At 41.5% G+C, this 14592-nt stretch overlaps 1 protein-coding gene across 2 annotated transcripts in view; it reads right to left on the bottom strand.

Annotated features, from left to right (window-relative positions):
• Nucleotides 1-9072, bottom strand: part of Cdk15 (cyclin dependent kinase 15) — a 96599-nt gene extending 87527 nt beyond the window's left edge. Inside the window, exons 1-4 of one of the 2 annotated variants that reach the window (XM_028765761.1) lie at nt 8875-9072; nt 8013-8162; nt 7585-7679; nt 905-984 (exon numbers count right to left, since the gene is read on the bottom strand). In XM_028765761.1, the coding sequence (XP_028621594.1) occupies nt 905-984; nt 7585-7679; nt 8013-8162; nt 8875-9000 (451 nt within the window). In that variant the 5' untranslated portion in view covers nt 9001-9072. The remainder of the gene's footprint in view (nt 1-904; nt 985-7584; nt 7680-8012; nt 8163-8874) is intronic. The other variant, XM_028765762.1, reaches the window with a different exon arrangement.
• Between the last annotated feature and the right edge of the window lie 5520 nt (nt 9073-14592).

The raw sequence follows: 14592 nt of genomic DNA, 5'->3' as shown, positions 1-14592 counted from the left end.
GGCCTCAAATTCATGGAGATCAGCCTGCCTCTGCCTCCCAAGTGCTGAGACTAAAAGCATGCCCATACAACTTAACAGCTCAATCTTAGATAGCAATTGACCCAGTATCACCTCACTGCAGTGGTACTTAACAGCCAGATGATACAAACTTGGATTTATTTACTACCTTACTATGCTGTCCAGGGTGCAAAGAAAACACAGGAAGCTAGATTTGGTGAGGCACACTTGTCATCTCAGATGTTAGGAGACTAAGGCAAGAGGACTAGATTTGAGGCTAGTTTAGGCAAATTATTGAAACCCTATCTCATTTAAAAAAAAAGTAAATGAATGAGACAGCCCCAGAGGGAGAGAGAAAATGCTTAAAGAATGTGCCTTCTATTCAGGAAGCCAAAGCAGAAGGGTTAAAAGTTCAAGACCAGCCTGGGAAAGTTAGTAAGGTCCTGTCTCAAAAAAAAAAATAAAATAAAATAAAAAAAGTTTATGTGTTGGACCCTTAGCTCAATCCCTAAGCACTACAGGAAAACAGAAACAAGAAAACAAGCTATAATCAGGAAATCCCCACTAAGAATTAGTATGCTGTTACACTTCTCTTTTAAATGACTTTCTGAGTTGTATAGACATGGTTTTAGCATGAATCCAAACATATGGAAAACATTTAGTAAATGCTCATAGAGATCATAATATAGACAGCAGTTTTGAACTTTATCTTCAAGAACAAATAATAAAATAATAGTGTAAATAATCTTGGGAAATTGGCAACAAAATCAAACTTTGAAATTATAGTTATCACTTCTGGATATACCAGAGACCATGTGCTGAGTGGATAGACTGAATCCTCCTCGATCTGTTTTACCATATTGTATAATCAGAACAATCTCTGGACTCCATTTTTTCCAGATCTTACCTTCCCGGATGGCTGTGAAAGGGACTCCCTCCTCTGCGTTCATGCTGATGACTTTTAGAGCTACTAGTTGTCCATTTATCCTAGAAAGGGGTGGAGCAGACACACCCACTCACTGAGATGGTTCAAAGCAACAGCTTACAATGGAGATTCTAATAAAACAAAATACCTTTCCTTTACAATGTATCCTACTATTTAAACCTAGAGTTTTCTCAAAACACAAGGCTCATTCTGTATAAAACATGTTACATATATATTTTGAAACATCCTTCTCTTTGTCTTATATTTCCTCTATAGAACATCCAGAGAAAAGCAGAGAGGCACAGAGAAACCATCTCCTTCATAATACCTTCTGATCCCTCTGGTGCACTTAAGCCAGCCTTGGTGTCACCTAACTTTGGCTGTGGCTTCATAACTGTCCCCTTGTTTGAACACTTGTACTTCCATCTACTCTCAGTAGAGTATCTGGGGACATCATCTGAAAGTGAGAGTCAACACTTCACTTAGTTTTCAGACTTCAGAGTATCTCCACATTTCATGTCAGATAACAACCACATTCTCTTTCCTTTCTTTTCTTTTTGTTGTTTATTTTTGTTTTTGCAGAGGGTGGGGAGATATGTGGGTTTTGTTTTGTTGAGACAGGGTCTTGCAATATAAGTATAGCCCAGGCTGCCCTCCAACTTTCAATTCTCCTGGATGAGCCTGCTAACAGCCAGTATCTTATAGTAGCTTCCAAAGCACTCTCTGATTTGCCTAGGTTTACCCATTCCCTCCTCCATCCCTCTCCCTCCTTCCTACTGCTCTCCACTTATTTATCCAAGAAGATTTTGTGCAAGTTCTTTACTACCATGGTGTTTCTGATATTGTGAGATCCATACAGCATGGCCTGTTCTCTCTCGTTTCCACGTTTTATCATTCATGCTATTTTTTTAACAGTCCAGCTGGCTTTGAACTCATAACAATACTCTTGTCTCAGTTTTTCAAGTGCCAGGGTCACAGGAATAAGCCACCATGCCTGGTTTTATCATTCGCTCTTACAGAATGTGTTATTTAATAATGTTATATTATCTTATCATACAAATACATCACAATGTGTTTTGCCATTTCCAACTTCTTACAAATTGCAGTTTGGGGCTATTTTAAGAATACTATGCTGAGCATGGTGGCTCCTGTTGTAACCTTAGCCCTTGAGTGGCTGAAGTAAGAGGAAGGTTGCCACAAGGTCAGCCTGGGCTACATGGTGAGTTCTAGACCATCTTGGGCTAACATGAGACTATCTCAATGAAAAACCGTGGTGATCCTTTCTGCAGTTAAATATTTTCTCATAGCTCCCATATTTCCTTAAGGTAGATGTGGAATTGCTAAGTCATAGAGTCGGCACTGCACATGTCTTTATTAATGTGGACCTGTGCCCAGACTGTTTCCTAAAGAGCTACGTCCTCAGCTCTATTGATTCAAACTTCATTTTTAAAGAGCAAGTTTAGAATTTTAGAAAAATTAAGAAGACAATATAGAAAGTTCCCATGTCCTTGCTGTTTCTTCGACCGCTGACTCTTTCTTAGGAAGTCACAGTTGTTACAGTTAGTGAACCAAACTGGGCATGGCGACCCACACCTATACTTCTAGCACTTGGGAGACGGAGTCAGGAGGCTGAGGAGTTCACGGTCATCCTCAGCTACTCAAGAAATTCAGCTGGCCTGAACGACATGAGTCTGTATCGTAAGCAAAACAAAACAAAGAAAAAAACGTAAACTAAAAGAGTGTACAGTAATGATAATTGATAAACCAATTATTGATATTATTAAAGCTCTTAATTCATTAGGATTTTTTAAACTTTTTTTAAACAATTTAATCTAACGGATTCTTCTACTTTTTTTTTTAAAGATTTATTTATTTTATGTATATGAATACATCATAAAAGGGCATTGGATCCCATTACAGATGGTTGTGAGCCACCATGCAGTTTCTGGGAATTGAACTCAGCACTTCTGGAAGCACAGTCAGTGCTGTTAACTGCTTAGCCATCTCTCCAGACAGGATTTCCTTAACTTTTACTTCATGTCCTTTTATTGTTCAGATTCTATTCAGGACTACATTTACTTGTTGGTCCCTATTGGTATAGGGACTATACCAATATTATATTGCTAGGTCCCTCTTGGCTGTGCAGTTTGTCACATTTTCCTTGGGTTTGATCAACTGGATGGTTTCGAGAGTGGAAGTTAAGAACTTTGAAGGACATCCCTCTCTTAGAGTTTTTTCCTGATTTTTCTCTTTTTCTTCCATAAAAATGTTCTTGATTATTTGGGCATTTCATATCATGCACCCCAAAGACACTCATTTCCCATTGATGTTTCTCTTAAGATTAAACTAGAATTCTGAGTTTGGGGGAAGGCTCAGAGCATCTTGACCATATTCTGTCATGGGGACACCTATCCTGACCTAAGACTCTGGATGCTGACGTTAACTGCCTGTCTGAGGTACTGCTTGTTGAGTGTCTGTGGTGAAGCAGCTATCCACCATCCCGATATTAGGATCAACATAACTAAGTGTAGCCTGCGCTTTGGGCATGGATCCACTGAGATCCACTTCTGAGAGAGTAGGTCCATGTAAGGTATCTAGGGTTCTTTTACAAGAGTGATTTATTCTCTCTTCTTTATTAGTTTATTGAGCCATTCATTTGTAGTTGCAGAAACTCATAGATATTTTATTCTTTGGGTTATAACTCAATACCACTTAATTTTGTGCCCTGGTTTTGGCAGGTTTGCCCCTTGGAAGCTCTTCCCACAAGGCTTTGCCAAGCCTCTCCTGAGTGCTGGCTTAGATTGGTTTTTCCTTCACAGTTCGCTTATATTTTAATTTCAAGTTTGTTACTTGTGGAACTGCGTTTCCCAGTCTTCTCTATTTATCTCACCCTTATTTTTCCCTTTTACAGGAATGTTTTACCCAGACTTTTGCGTTCACTCTCACTTATCTTTCAAATTTTGAACTTAAAAAATTTTTTATGGGGGCTGGAGAAATAGCTCGGTGGTTAAGAGCACTGACTGCTCTTCCAGAGGTCTTGAGTTCAATTCCCAGCAACTACAAGGTGACTCACAACCATCTGTAATGGGATCTGATGCCCTCTTCTGGCATGCAGGTGTACATGCAGGTAGAGCACTCATACTAAGAAAGGAGAAAAAAGAGATTTAGAGAGTGGTGATCACAGGAGGTCCCACCCAGCTAAGTTTTTTTTTCTCTTTACAAAGGCAGACAGATTCCTGAGTTCAGGCTTGGCCTGGGACAGAGCAGGTTTAGACTCAGGTTTGGTAGAAATGGTAATTTCATGATGCATTCCATCCAGCTATCTTATTGTCTGTGCTTAACGGAGGCAGGCAGATCTCTGAATTCTTTTGTAATGTTTAAAAAAAAAAAAGTATGCTTGCTGTAGCCTAAGAATTAAGACGCTTGGGCCAGGATGCTGATTCATAGGATAATCAAAAGGAAACCTGGAATAAATGACTGGATTGATATGTAAAATAAAAGACTGGGTGTATGATCTGCAAGAGATGAGCTATCCAGTGAATGTTTTAGATAGCAAGGGAGAATTGCTTGGAGAACTGAAAATAGATGAGAGAAAAATGGAGAGAGTTGTCTGGAGATCTCCAGAGAGCAGAACAGAGAGAAAGCCGACTGGAAAGCTGTCTCCAGCAGAACAAGCATCCAACTGGGATCCGCAATTTGACTTGGAGTCATTTGTTCTGCAGCTCCCAGACGTCCCTTCCTCAGAACCCCTCTCCAAGCTGAGGCTGGTCCTTGCATCTACCACCACTTCCTTAAGTATTTCAAGGGGCACCTCTGTTTAGTAACACGAAAACCTCAAGTCAGAGAAGCACTGACATCCATATATTGTTAGCTTCCAACTGCCCTATCTTTGCAAACACCTTGGTATACAGTGCAGCACACACATCCCCACTGGTGCTTCCCTGCCCTCCTTCCTTCCAGCTCCCCCATGATGGTTCTGACACAGGGAAGATTTTTTGTTGTTTTTCTTTTGTTTGTTTTTGTTTTGTATTTTTTAAAACTTGTTTCTACTCTGCTTGGAGTTGTCCTCCTTGTCCCTGCATCTAGTTTCTCTTCACCTCTCCCTCAGATGTCCTTTTCAAATATTCCTTTCTCAGTGAGCCAGCCCTACTTTTACCTCTCCATTTAAGACTGTAATTATTGCCCGGCCCTCTGGATCTGCCCATTCTGTTCCTTTCCATGTCACCTGTCCCCCTTTGAGCCGCCATTTTACTAGTTCAATTGTCATCGTGTGTTCCTCCCGTACTCCACATGCACAGAAGACTTTAGTTCTAACGTACTCATAACAGATAAAACATAACTGTCTGAATGAAGTCTTTTATGTACCACAGCAACTGTTTATGAATCCCGCTTATTTTAATACTGACAGTCAGATTTTTGTTGCTTTTGTGGGAATAATTTTCTTTACAATATTTTCTAAATAGCTCTAATACATAAGCACCTTATTTTGACTTTATAAACTGATCACATGAATGCTATGTGTTACTAGGTCTAATAATCTCTTTTAAGAAAGACTATGTTAAAAAAAAAAAGAAAAGAAAAAAAAGAAAAAAAAAGAAAAAAAAAAAAAAGAAAGACTATGTTACAGTCCAAATAATAATAATCTTTAATCTTGGTCTTTTTGCAGTGGCTAGAACATCTAAGATAGTTTTTGTTTTTCGTAATTTTGAGACAAGGTCTTACTCTGCCCCAGTTAGCCTTCAATATACCTACAGTGGCCCCCCGAGTGATACCGAGTGATAGGACTATGGGTATGTGCCACCACAGCTGGCTCTTTATGGTACTTTTAAATGTGCTTTGATATCATAAATGCTCTGTTTTCATGGTAGTCTCCAGTTTCAGTCACTAAAAGTAAATCTTTTGTCCTCTCACTTTTCTGTGTACATTTCAATCTGTATAATTACTAAGTGTTTTTTTTTTCCTAAACAGGACCATAGAGTACATGTTGTCCTGTAGACACTGCCCTCCCTTCAATATTGGACCTCTTTTTATATTGGTTCATAGTATGATAAATATTTACCTTGCCCTGGATATTTGAGGCTAGTTTTTGTTTTTATTTAGGATATTATAATATGCATGTATATAATCCTTTTGTGGTATAGCATATGTAGTGGAAATATGTTATTCTTCTGTCATGTGTATAATGCATATCTTATTCTTCTGTGACAAGGTCTCTCACTGAACCTGGGGCTAGCCTAGTGACTAGCAAGCTCCACTGATCCTCCTGTTTTACTCCTTCCTGTCCTCACAGTGCTGGGGTTAAGGCATTCATAGCTTCGCCTGGATGTTTACATGAATATGGAGATTTCAACTCAGGTTGGGAAGCATTTCTGATGCAAGTTTTTATTCTATTACTAAGCTGAGTTTGTTTGTTTGTTTGTTTGTTTTTTGTTTTTTTCGAGACAGGGTTTCTCTGTATAGCCCTGGCTGTCCTGGAACTCACTCTGTAGACCAGACTGACCTTGAACTCAGAAATCTGCCTGCCTCTGCCTCCCAAGTGCTGGGATTAAAGGTGTGTGCCACCACCGCCCAGCTAAGCTGAGTTTCTTGAAAGCAATATATTATATTCTTAGTTCCCAGGATAATCTGTGGTCATGAATCAAATCCTGGTTCTATACAATTAAAACTGTATTTCCCTGATAATCTTATTTTAACAAAGTGTGTCTATGTGTCTGAGTGTATGTGTCTGTGTGTCTTTGTGTTTGTGTGTGTGTCTGTGTGTGTGTGTGTGTGTGTGTATGTATGTGTTAGTGCACATGCAAGCCCACACAGGTATCCCTGGAAGGTGAGGGCCAGCGTCTATATGCAAACTCTAAGATAAACAGAAATATTTAGTTTTATAGTATTTGCACTTTTAAAATATGATTACCATCAAATCATTATTTTCTCTATTGGAGTACTGTAAGCTAGGGGATAAGGTTTTCCAACGTACCCTTATTAGAAGGTAGATGAAAGAGCAGAGCCCCGTCTTTAAACCAAGTACACTTGGGTTTTAGATAACCATTCTTTTCCCCAATCATTTGGTATATTTTACAAATACAGAACATAGTTTTTTAGATATCCCACACTTTGAGCTTTAGGAAGGGCCACGAAAACTCTAAAGACACCAACTGGCTTTCTCATTAGGTAGGAGTTGTTTTGGGGGTCAACAGTGGAGAAAGTCTACCTTCTTCAGCAGTTGATTTTAGCTAGGTTTTTGTTGTTTTGTTTTTTCTTTGTTTGTTGGTTTTGGTTTTTTGTTTGTTTGTTTGTTTTATTTTTCAAAGCTGTTAAAATCACCATGTCTAGAGCTGGAGAGATGGCTCAGCAGTTAAGAGCACTGACTGCTCTTCCAGAAGTTCTGAGTTCAGTTCCCAGCAACCACATGGTGGATCACAACCATCTGTAATGGGATCTGATGCCCTCTTCTGGTGTGTCTGAAGACAGCTACAGTATACTCATGTAAATAACATAAATAAAATCTAAAAAAAAAATAAAAACAAAAACCCCAAAACACCATGTCTACCATCCTGTTGGCCCAGATGTCCTACTACAGTCCCAAGTCTGTGAATGTGTATACTGTCAGTTGGCTTCATAATGCAATAGGAGATACTGTCATTAAAAGTCTTTAACAAGTCACTTACCTGCTGATGCCCTTGTAAACTGTGGCATAAGAACCTTCACCCAGCTTCTCCAAGTTCAAGTAAGATGAGGCTGCCCCAAAAGGGAGGCTCTTCTTCTACTCAGAGGGTGGGAAGACAGAAAGAACATATAAAAAATGTGTTGACCTATCTTTTTCCCAGGGACATTAGCCAGCAGTGTGTTTGTGTGTATGTGTGTGTGTGTCTGTGCATATATGTTTGTATGTGTATGTGTGTATCTGTATGTGTGCATGTCCATGTGTGTCTATGTGTCTGTCTGTGTATGTATCCATGTGTGTGTGCTGTGTGTGTCTGTGTCTGTGTGTGTGGGTGCACATGCAAGCCCACACAGACACCCTGGAAGGTGAGGGCCATCGTCCCTAGACAAGTACCCATGAAATTCTCCTTATGCCTGTCAGCGGTTCACTCACCCATGGCAACCCCTGTTTCAGATTCTCTTCCTGAAAAGAATCACTGTTACTCCGTGGCCTTTTACTCTCCACCTTCTGGGCACCGGCAGCCTGGAGTCCCCTGGGGTGAAATGAAGCCATGGAACATGATACTTCTTTTAGGTCTGTTAGCTAGGGGAAAAAGAAAGTACAGGAGCAAAATGTGTACAAGTCAACATTTGGTGGCTGGCAAAACCTTTTCTTTGTTTTATTTGCCTGGTTCTTTTGTTTGTTTGTTTTTGTTTTTGTTTCTTTCTTTGTTTGTAAGCATCCCACACCCCTGAAAGACAGGTTCCCTGAAAGTCAGATCTCTTAGAGACAACCATGGTACCAATTACTGAAATATTCAATTTTCCTTTACCTACACAGTTTAAACCAGTCTCCTTGAGGGTGTTTTCCAGTTTCTTCATTTAACTCAGTTTTCCCCATACCTGCCCACCTTCCTGGGTATTTAATGTAATTCCTTAGAATAATCTAGTAAGACACTGGTAATAATCAAGCTAATTACTGAAGTTAAGAATCCACAGCGGACCTACCGGTATGGCAGCTTGCCCTCTACAGTTCAGCCCTGCAATTTAGTGGCTCAGAGACGTCCAGAGAACCACTTTCTCTCTTTCAAGTCAAAAAAAAAGCCAAACTCAAGGCTTATTTCCCTCTTTTGGTTTACAAGTACATCCCCAAACTTGATAACTACAGTCATAAATCCTCTGTGACTTTAATAGAATTTTCCTTTTATGAGTTTAGACCTACCGCAGAGGAATCAGACCCTGTTACAAAAGGGAATGTCTGTCTGAATTGCTTGGTTTACTAATAAAGAAAGATGCTCCTCCCGGGATACAAGTACCTCTAATACAGCAGGCTCGGTGCTTCCAGGCTGGCTTCTCTGACAGCTGTGCGCCTCCCCTCCCTCCGAACGGTGGTAGCAACTGCATCCTGGCTGTAGCCTCTTTGCACACAGCTCTTGACCCATACTAGTCCAGGTTCAAGGAGAAAACCCGCACTTGAACCTCTTCCCACCCGCCTGTTCTCTCCTCATTCGCTCCCTCTCTGCCAGAGGTCAGCAGAGTGGAGCTTTCGTGTGACTCACATAAGGGCTCTGCCTGGAGCAGTCTCATGACTTCAGCAGTTTTAGCTCATCAGTGCAAAGAACTATGCATCAGAACCGCAGCGGCTGGCGTTCATGTGTGCACACCCAAAAACAAGGAGGCTCTGCCCAAGAGAATACAACTGGGTACACTGGAGTAAGCTCTCTCTTACCCCAGCCCCAAGTCAGCTCTGTGGTTACACTCACTTTTCCAGAATTTGCATCACACTAGTGTTTATTGGGTTACCCTAGTGCTAAAGTGGTCGTGCTGAGCGGCGTTTTATCCCTTGCTTTCATCTGAACGCCTCTTCTTCGTTTTCAAACTTGTTTTTATTTTGAGGCAATGTCTCTCACAGCAGCCTACCTAGCCTTGAAGTGGAAGTAATCCTCCTGCCTCAGCTTCTCCAGTCCCGGGATTGCAGATGTGAGCCACCTGACTCAGGTTGGTTTTCCAACATTAAAATGAGTTTGCAGCCTAGCCAACTTTTAGAGCCATAGGAACCACAGAACGGTAGGATGGAAAGAAAGCTGAGGATTCCTACTTTTCTGCCTCCAAACAAAAGTCCACCTCAGTCTGACAGGACAGTCATTCCTTCAAACACTGCGTAATAAATACCTGTGTTGATAACACTGTATAAACAGCATAGAGTCAACCGTAGAGAGAGGAGTCTGAGTTGGGTGTGGTGGCACACTTGTAGATTTTTTTTAAAATATAGGTAAGACATTACTTCTTTTATTATTATTATTATTATTATTATTATTATTTAAGATTTTATTTATCTTATGTGTATAAGTACACTGTAGCTGTCTTCAGGCACACCAGAAGAGGGCACCAGATCCCACTACAAGTGGTTGAGAGTCACCATGTGGTTGGTAGGAATTGAACTCATGACCTCTGGTAGAGCAGTCGGTACTCTTAACGGTTGAGCCATCTCTCCAGCCCCCAGTGGCACACTTGTAATCTCAGTACTTTGGAAACTGAAACAGCAGGGTGGTGAGTTCAAGACTTGCCTGGACTACATAATAAGATTTCAAATTTCAAATAAAGAGGAAACAGAAGTTGTGTGTGTGTATGAGTGTGTGTGAGAGTGAGGTGTGTGTATGACTGTGGTGTGCGTGTGTGTGTGCACATATCTCATTTCCCCATTCCTTCCTTCCTTTCATATAAGAATAATTAATGTTTAGTGTCTGTAAATACCATATTAGTACTTGACATTTCTAGGAATCTAATCTGGATCAGACTCCTCTGTAGTCTGTGACTGTAGGCAGAATTCTTTCTGTGAGAGGTGCATAATATTATTGCCATCATAATATGCCAATCACAATAACATGCACAACAATTTCTATGAGGAAAAAGGGCTATGTTGGTTATCACAACAGTATCATGGATATTTAACATCTGAACTTTCAGACATTAAATCTTAACTTTTCTATGATTTAATTGTGGTGATTTGAATAAAAATGGCCCCCATAGACTCACGCATTTGAATGCCTGGCCCATAGGCAATGGAACTATTAGGAGGTGTGGCTTTGTTGGAGTAGATGTCCCCTTGTTGGAGGAAGTGTTTCATTCTAAAAGTGGTCTTTGAAGTCTCATATGCTCAAGCTAGCTCCAGAGGGGCAGTCTCCTGCTGCCTGTGGATCAAAATGTAGAATTCTTACCTCCTTGTCCTCCACCGAATCTGCCTGCATGCCACCGTGCTTCATGTCTTGCTGCTAATGGACTGAACCTCTGAAATTGTAAGCCAACCCCAGTTAAATGTTTTCCTTTATAAGAGCTGCTGTGGTTGGCCAGGCGGTGGTGGCGCACACCTTTAATCCCAGCACTTGGGAGGCAGAGACAGGCAGATTTCTGGGTTTGAGGTCAGCCTGGTCTACAGAGTAAGTTCCAGGACAGCCAGAACTACACAGAGAAATCCTGTCTTGAAAACAAACAAATAAACAAAACAAAACAAAAAACCCAAACAAACAAACAAACAAAAAGTTGCTGTGGTCGTGGTGTTTCTTCACAGCAATAAAAACCCTAACTAAGACATTAGCCTTGAGTATATTTTAAGTTTTACAAGCAAGCAAGGTATGGAGTCCATGCCTGCATTGTCAGCACTTGGGAAGCAAGCAAGAAGATTGTCATGAATTAGAGATCAGTTTGGGTTACAGAGTGAGACTGTATCTCAAAACAAAGACAGAAAGAGAAACAAATTTCTACATATGATCTAAGGCAAGTCCATCCAAAGATTTATTAACGTTTGAGACACTTAAAAAGAGGGAGAAAGTAAGAGAGACCAATGATGAACAAAGGGCAGGGACTAGGCATAAAAACAGCTGTACCTGAAAAGCAGTTAAATGTTTGACTGACATACAACTGAGAGAGAAATTATTTTTTTATCATAATAAAATTTCACTTACTCATTATAATAAAATTTGTCAGAAACACTGATTTCGGATCTGGTGAGATGGTTCGTTGGGTAAATGTCCTTGTACCAAGCCTGCTAACTGATCTGCTTTCCTATTGGGACCCAAAGGTAGAAAGAGGGAATTGACTGACTTTGGCAAGTTGTCCCCTGAGCTCCACATACACACCATAGCATATGCAACCTGCTGATTCTTTCCTCAAAGAAGATGGTAGATTTTATCATAGACAAATCACATCCTAGCTGGATGTGATGACACAGACCTGTGTATAGTCCCGGCACTTAGGAACTTGAGGCAGAAGGATCCTGAGTCTGAGGCCAGCCTGGACTACATAGTAAGACTTTACAAAACAACAACAACAACAACACACACACACACACACACACACAAACAAAAAACAAAACTATGAGCTAAGTCCTGCTTTAAGATAGTTTCATAAATTTTATATTGGGGTGTGGAAGGGGTTGGGAGGGTACTCTGTAGCCCAGGCTAGCCTAGATCTCACTTCTGTGAGATGTAGCTCACAGAAGCCTTGGACTTGTGGCAAGCCTCTGGCCTCCGCCTCCCAGTTGCCAGAATTACAGGTGGCATAACATACCAAATAAGTTTTAAAACTTCAAAACGCCAGCATTTGTATAAGCTGAGGGAATTATGTAGTTAACTCACAAACATGCTTGAATAGAGGATTATTTTAGTTAATTAATACCTCTTTGTATATGTATGTATTTACGTGTCTGTGTGTGGATGGCTTATTTCTGAAGGGTTAAATTGTTGTTTACCAACTAGAGAGGACATCTGAAGGGAAACTGTAAAGTATCCTTCAGAATTTTCAAAATTTAATAATTTATGGTTTGCTGAAGGTCAAGGAAAAACATTGGATGACTCTTTAAGATTTTATTTTTTTTAGTTATGTGTCCCAAACAATCATTTTTGTTGCTAAAGATTTCTGAATAAAGACAGAGATCTAGATGATCTCCTTGCAAATAGCATCATAGTAGTTTATACTTCAGACCAGCTAGGCAGTGCCTTCTGCAGCCTGGTGGACATCCTAGGCCCTGCCTGCCTGGGGCATGCACACTGTTGCTGCTGCCCCCCGCAGAGAACTGCCAGACCAAGCTCATGGAATTGAGAGGCCCCTGTGCCTGCCACCCCCTTAAATGGACAGACCGACTGCAGCAAGATCCCTCAGGCCAGCTCAGCATGGCTCACTCCTAACTGCATCGCGCCCCCCATCCTCCCCACTCCCACCCCTACGCTCTCCCCTCGCCCTTCCCCCCCCCCCCCCCCCCGCCTTCCCTGGGCTTGCATTTACTGCTCCTCCTCTTTCTTTTCAGTCTCTTTCCAGAGAAGCTGGGTTAAACAAATGGTTTGTTCATTCATTCTTTTACTTATTTATTTATCTATTGATTTGATGGTTTGAGAACATCTCACGTGGGATGGACTTGAACTCGCTTTGTAGCCAAAGAAGCGGATGAATTCCTGATCTTCCTGCCTCCACCTCTGAGTACTAGGATTCCAGGTGTGTGCACCACAGCCACTCTGACTTTTTTTTTTTTAACTTTAGCAATAAAATTATAGGTTATTGATAATTTCAGTTTAGTTTTTCTATCACATTTGGCGGTCCGTTTTTCTTTCTCAAATGTTGTGAATTCAAACTACTGTGTTTGAGAGTTTGTATATTTCTCTTGTTTCCTCTGTTTTTATTAAATTTAATGCTTTGGGGGAGGGGAATATTGCTGGTTTACAGACAATTCCGCTAGGCTCCGCCCAACAGCTACCTAGCAACAGCTTTAGTCATCTCCCGGTGGCCAGGCCAGGTGTGGCAGCCTATAAGAAGACCACTCACTGGGCACTGCCCCCAACCCCACCACCTGAGGAGAAGGGGAGAGGGGATGGGAGAAGGATTGTGGGAGCGGGGACCAGGAAGGGGGGCAGTGAGCCAGATGTAAAGTGAATTAAAAAAAAAAAAAAGACTGCTCACTACCTCAGCTCCCTCCCTCCTCTTTTTCCACTTTCTCTCTGTCTCTAGGTGTTCCTAGCTAGCTTCTCTTTCTCTCTTTTTGTCTCCCCTCCTTTCTCTGCCTCTACCCCTTTTCCAGGTCCCTGCTCCCTTCCCCCACAATAAATCCTTTTTTTATACTAGGTCTGTCACCTGGCATGATTTCTTAGGGGAACACCTCGGCGGGGGACCGCCGTGTACTCCCGTATTCCCGCTATAATATACCGCATTATATTTCATAACAAACATCATCTAATAATTTTTCTTTAATATGTGGGTAATCTCAGATGTTCCACAGTACTTAACATGAAAAATATGGTCAGACATGTTAAAAATAAGCCCTAGTACCCACATGACGGAATGCTTGTTAGTATTCTGTCTAAACTCCACCTCCACAGCTACCTAGCAACAGCCAGGTGTGCTCCTCCCCACAGTTACCTGGCAACAGCCAGGTAGGCGTGCCCACTATAAAAGGGGCTACTTGCCTCCTCTTCTCTCTCTTGTTCTCTTGTTTTCTTGCCTCTAGCTTCTCTCTGTCCCCTCGCCCCTCCCCCTTTCCTTCCCCCTTTCTCCACGTGGTCATGGCCGGCCTCTACTTTTCTCCCTCTCTCTCTCCCTCTCCCCCTTTCCCCCTCTCCTCCCTTCCCCACCCCTCTGCCTCTACTACCCTCCTGGCTCCCTTCCCCATGCCCTGAATAAACTCTATTCTATGCTATACCGGTGTGTAACTGGTCCCTCGGGGGAAGAGATGCCTCTGCATGGACCCGCTGAGACATCCCCTCCCCCCATACCTCTCCACACACCCACTGAACATATTCTCTTTATATAAACACATCAATGCTAATACTTAGGTACAAATAGAATGATATCTTAATGACAGAGTGATGATCAAGGTCCATGATGAAGTGAAGAAACAAAACCAAGAACAACGCCTGTAGTGTCTTACTCTTGTCATAAAAGAATGAGACAAGGGCTGGAGAGATGGCTCAGCAGTTAAGAGCACTGACTGCTCTTCCAGAGGTCCTGAGTTCAATTCCCAGCAACCACATGGAGGCTCACAACCATCT

This window comes from Grammomys surdaster, unplaced genomic scaffold, assembly GCF_004785775.1.
Source record: "Grammomys surdaster isolate TR1022 unplaced genomic scaffold, NIH_TR_1.0 165, whole genome shotgun sequence".
Classification (NCBI taxonomy): Eukaryota; Metazoa; Chordata; class Mammalia; order Rodentia; family Muridae; genus Grammomys; species Grammomys surdaster.
This window is presented reverse-complemented; position numbering and strand designations above follow the sequence as displayed.